Here is a 5,020-nt window from a genome sequence, read left to right as displayed (position 1 = left end):
GCCCCGACATTTGAGCGTGCCACTCAAAGATAGTTCAACGTGACGAGAACGATGAAGGCGGCCACGACAACATGGCGGGACTGGACGACAACGTGCGCGCGTGCGTGCTGCTCCACCTTGAACCCCGCGACCTCGCCAACGTACCCCCTGCCCCCGACCGACCACCCCTCACTGCCTGCCCACAAAAATTAAGTTATTGGAGAGAATATTTATCTTGTGCTCTTTTGTGGCTGGCCTGGCAGGTGGCGCAAACGAGCCGCGCGATGGCGAGGGAGGCCGAAGCTGATGCCGTGTGGGCCACGCTCTTCCTGCGTCGCTTCGGGTCCGACTTCTGGGGCGAACACGTCGGCCCGCACCCCTACCACGTACCCCCCCCCGCCCGACCACCCCTCCTACCGTCGCGCTCTCACCACTCGCAACCGACCAACTGCGGCGCAGGAGGTGGAGGCGCCGCGCGCCAATGCATGGCTGGACATGCCGGCCGTCGCCGTGTTCGAGACCTTCGTCCACTCGGTCGCCGCCGCAGAGGCGCGCCCGAGCGGCAGCGACGACGACGACGATGAGAGCGAGACGGCGACGCGGCGCGCGCTGCTGGCCTTTGTGCGCGGCGAGCGAGGCGCGGACAGCTGCGGGCGACAGGGCGGCGGATGGAAGCGCGCCTACAAACGGTTCGGAGCCGCCGCCCTTCTTGTCGTGTGCGGTGCACGTGTGGCTGATGTGATCGGCGATCGATCGATCAGGATGGGGGAGATGGTGCAGACGTGGCAGACCTTCTGCGCGTGGGGCGTGCTGGTGGCGGGCGAGACGTCGTTCGCGCGCCTGTCGGCCATCATCGACACCATCAAGCAGGGCATCTGCTCCGGTGCGTAAACGAGTACTCCTCCGCCCCCGCACGGCAGCCGTGTGGCGAGCTTAGGCAGCGAACTAACGTCGGCCGCACTGTTGCACGACGGTCTTGGCCAGGCAGGCTGCGGTACATGGGGTCGTGGAACATGGAGGACCCGCCGCTGCCGTCAGTGATCGAGAATGTCGACGTCACTAGTCCCGCCGGTGCGACAATCGATTCGCGCGTGATGTGTTTGTTTAATTTATAATTTAATTTATAATTTCTATTTAAATAATTGAAATTGTGTGCAGGCAATGCGCGGGTGCTGCGCATTTGCGTCCCGCCAGCCCACAAGTGGGACAAGTCCAGCTGGACCAACATCTGCGCCGTGCGTCGGCCCAGGTATTTTCTGGCCCCCCTGTATTGATAATTAATTAATTAATAATCCTAATAAGTAATAATATTATTCTTTTTTAAATTAAAAAAATGGTGGTGATTGCAGGAATTGGTGGAACCGGTCGGCGCAAGAAACCGGCGAGGAGGCGAATCCGGCCAACTACGACGACGAGGAGCCGCCAGAGTACACTGTGGCGGTCCACTTTCGTGGGCTGAAGATCGGTAACTGGCTCAAGTGGAACGGGAAGAGGTACACGCGACTGCACGCGATCTACGCCATCGACTGCGAACGCATGGCCGACCCGGACTACCAGGAACAGGTCCTCTTCATCTGCCCACCACCATAGAGCAATGAATGATGGACCCATCAAGTGCATTCTCACGCAACAACACACGCCTCACGCACTACCGCACACGCACACGCACGCCACAACGCAACGCAACAGGTGTTCCGCGAGCTGCACGGGTTCTTGGGCGAGGGCAAGGGCCAGTTCGAGGACGGCCTGTTCGTCAATCTGCACCTCATCAACGCGCCGCCCGGCTTTGGTCCCGCGCGCATTCTCGAGCGCCTCAAGGTGTGTTTAATCGTGGCGTGTGTCTTGCGTGAGTGCCGTGAGTGCCTTGCGTGTTGCGTGCTGACGGACAACACTCGGGTCAATCGGGTTCGGCACGCGGCAGATTCCGCTCTTGGAGCGCCCAGGGCACCACTGCCCGTTTTATGCGGGACCCGTGACGTTTGTCGTCACCTCCTTCACCATGCCTCCCGGCGCTGCCGTCATTGACGAGGAGGAGCCTGCTGCAGGTCCCACACACACACACACTCACAGCATATGCGACACCCGCACTGACGGTGGTACCGTGTGTTGTGTGTTGTGTCATTATGTGTTGGACTACGCAGAGCTGATCATGCAGGGCCTGGTGTGGCTCAGCAAGCAGCCGATGGCCGACCGACCGCATGCCTTCGTGCGACCGGGCGACAACCTGTGGCTGTGCGCTCTCAGCGACGCCCGCGCCGAGGCGGAGCGCAATCTATGATGGATCGGTGCGCACCTCACCTCTTTCTTGCAGCGAATTGCAGGTTTGATTTTTAGGCTGAATTCTCAACAGGGCGCCACGTTTCCAGTGTTCGGTAACCGCAAGTGAGGCCTCACCCAACAACAGTTTGACCATCATGTCGGCTTCTTCCTTGTTGTCTTCTGCACTCCAGGTGGGCGACGTTTTGTCGCTCAGGTGAACACCGTAGGGGTTACACGCATCCATCCAAAAAGGTTAATGGGCGCATTTAATTGCCTCTTACCGAGAAACTGCAAAGTTCTATAAAAGTCCAAGAACTGTTGGGAAAAATGGGAACCGTTGCTGTTGGGAACGTCACCTATCAAACAGCAACCAATGGCAACGGTGTTGGGGTGAATTTGTGCAGTTAAATGGACAGGCCCACTCTCTCCCAAACACTGCATCACAACTCTCTCCAACCAAGTACACACCGAACATGACCCAGCAGCCAGCCTTCCCCTTCAACCCCAGCCAATTCGAGACCTCTCGGCCTGCTCAGATAAACCAGGAAGCCAACTTTATCAAGAGCGGCCTCGACGCGAAGGAGACCGACCTCTACAACCTTCAGCTCATCTTTCTGGTAGACATCTCTGGCTCGATGGAGGAATGCGACGTAGACCCCGATGGCGTCGGTCGTGACGGTCTCCTGGGCCGTGGCAAGTGGACTCGCTTCGACAACTTGATCAAGATCCTCAAGAGCATGACCGCCGAGCTCATCCAGTTCGACACCGACCGCAAGCTCCCGGTCTACTTCTTCAACCACGACGTTGTCCGTCTCGAGGTGGAGGACCCCAACATTCTCCTCGCCAACGCGAGAAGGTACAGACCCGGAGGTACGACGGCCATGCACAAGGCTTTCCAGGCGTCCCTGCAAGAGCTCAACGACGTCGAGAACTTCCTCTACATCGTGTTCACCGACGGAGTCCCGGACGACACGGCGGCCGTCGAGGCGTTTATCAAGAACGAAATATACAAGCGCGATCCCGGTGGTGACCGCATCAACATCCTGTTCGTAAGGATGGGCGACGATCCAGGCGCGATGCGGTTCCTCCAGTCCCAGGACGACCACCCGACCTACGGTGACAACGTCGACCACAAGTCGGACAACGCAGCTTTCCAACTCGGTCCGAAGCTCCTGGTGCTGAACGCCGTCTACGAGGAGATCGAGAGGCAGCCCCAGTTCGCTGCCTTGTTGGCCAAGTACCCCTAGCGTCAGCTTTTCTGTAAACCTGTTTTTTTTTAAAAAACACCGTTTCGCCGTTCACGCCACGACTTGAATTGAGCGGTAGACGGTGAAAAGACCATGTTGTCCACCCGCGCACCTGGTGGATGGAAGGTGGACAGTTTCCGCGTGTATGTGCAACTTTATACAACACAAGTACGTGAGACTCGAGCAGCGACTATCCTCAACAGGTCACAACGTGCGGCAGAGTCTGCATACATCTATCACCAATCACTCTGCGCGTGGGAATGGAGGGTGTTAGGGAGAGGGAGAGCTGTACTAAGGTTCTTGTAGCTGATGTGGACATTCACACATGGTTTAGCCATCCACAGTTGCTTGTTGTCAAGTCAAGAGCAATGGAAGGCCCCTCCTTGTCCATGGTTCCCACTTGATGCTGGAAGTACTGGTAGCAGCTTGAATGGCTGCTAGCAAGAACACATAACCATCAATGACTTCTAAAGGTGGCTCTTCATGCCAGATTTACTTGGCCTTTGACCTGGACAAGGAGCATGTCACAACTTTTCAATGTACAACTGCATAAGCTACTCCTCTCCTGCACAAGCAGAAGCAGACAAAGGTGGAGATGCAAAGGAAGCTTGCTGTGACAAGTATGAGGCAAGTGCTGGATTGATGACGCTTGCCTCATGGTATGTCTTTATTTGGTATATTTTGTTTTGTCTTCTGTGATGAATCTTGTTGGTGTGGTGAATGGATGCATTGTCCATGATGAAGAGTGCATCCATGGGGAGCTGACATTCAAGGTTGAGGAGGAAGATTTGAAAGTCATGGGTGGTGGTACCAGATTTTCCCTATTCCTTTGCAAGCAGATGAATTTGTGAAGGAATTATGCATGTCTTCACCAGTGCCATGATATTCTTGCCCTTGAGCAAGTGAAACGGCACATGGTGTTGTGTGTATGCTTCTAAACATATAGAAACAACATCCATTTCTATGTAATTCCATCTGTGTTGTGATTTCTTCAGTGTAACGTAGCTGTTGCCGGGGCTTGTTGTTCAAGCAAGGTTGCCAGGATGGCGCTGTTGCTCTGGGCCAAGTCCACCGCCGATCGCCCGTCCCTGCAGGGGGCCACCACACGAACAAATGAGCCCTAAACCTCAACAACTCCCGAGCGGCCTAGGGGGAAAGTACCGCGACTGGAGGCGGGGGTCGGCTCCGTGAGCCAGCAGCAGCTTCACCATCTCGTGGTAGCCCTTCGTCACGGCGACATGCAGCGGCAGCGACACCCGGGTTCCGGTGCCGGAGACCACATTGACGTGTTGTCCGGCTCCGTGATCCAGCAAAAGCTGGGCTGTGATGCGCGACAGGCAAGCATGCAGCATTGTGTGTGTGTGTGTGTGTGGTGTGTGGTGTGTGGTATGTGTGAGGTGTCAGAGTTCTGTAGGTAACGAACGCTATGTGCGGTGGTGTGTCGTGCCTAGGGTGACGTTGTTTTGGAGCACGGCTCTCGAAAGGACCTCAGGGTTGTCCTTGGGATCGACGCCGCGGGATATCAGCAAGCGAGC

The 5,020-nt window shown here is 56.4% G+C and overlaps 2 protein-coding genes and 1 pseudogene across 2 annotated transcripts; 2 read left to right on the top strand and 1 right to left on the bottom strand.

Moving 5' to 3' along the window:
• Positions 1–71: 71 nt before the first annotated feature.
• On the top strand, positions 72–2,257 carry ACA1_349340 (uncharacterized protein; the record flags this gene model as incomplete). Its single annotated transcript, XM_004335108.1, has 9 exons — positions 72–140; positions 243–365; positions 439–862; positions 964–1,050; positions 1,138–1,228; positions 1,329–1,542; positions 1,669–1,797; positions 1,901–2,024; positions 2,121–2,257. The coding sequence occupies 9 exons, from the start codon at positions 72–74 to the stop codon at positions 2,255–2,257; spliced, it is 1,398 nt and encodes a 465-aa protein (XP_004335156.1).
• A 454-nt stretch (positions 2,258–2,711) lies between these two features.
• On the top strand, positions 2,712–3,485 carry ACA1_349330 (annotated as a pseudogene).
• A 991-nt stretch (positions 3,486–4,476) lies between these two features.
• ACA1_349320 (ankyrin repeat-containing protein) lies at positions 4,477–4,837 on the bottom strand (the record flags this gene model as incomplete). The annotated part of the gene is made up of 2 exons (XM_004335107.1): positions 4,477–4,573; positions 4,647–4,837. 2 exons carry the CDS (start codon positions 4,835–4,837, stop codon positions 4,477–4,479), a joined length of 288 nt encoding a protein of 95 aa, XP_004335155.1.
• Positions 4,838–5,020: the final 183 nt, after the last annotated feature.

Source organism: Acanthamoeba castellanii, assembly GCF_000313135.1.
Source record: "Acanthamoeba castellanii str. Neff unplaced genomic scaffold scf7180000084690, whole genome shotgun sequence".
NCBI lineage: Eukaryota > Discosea > Longamoebia > Acanthamoebidae > Acanthamoeba > Acanthamoeba castellanii.
The sequence above is the reverse complement of the archived record's forward strand: the minus strand, read 5'-3'. Positions and strand labels throughout refer to the sequence as shown.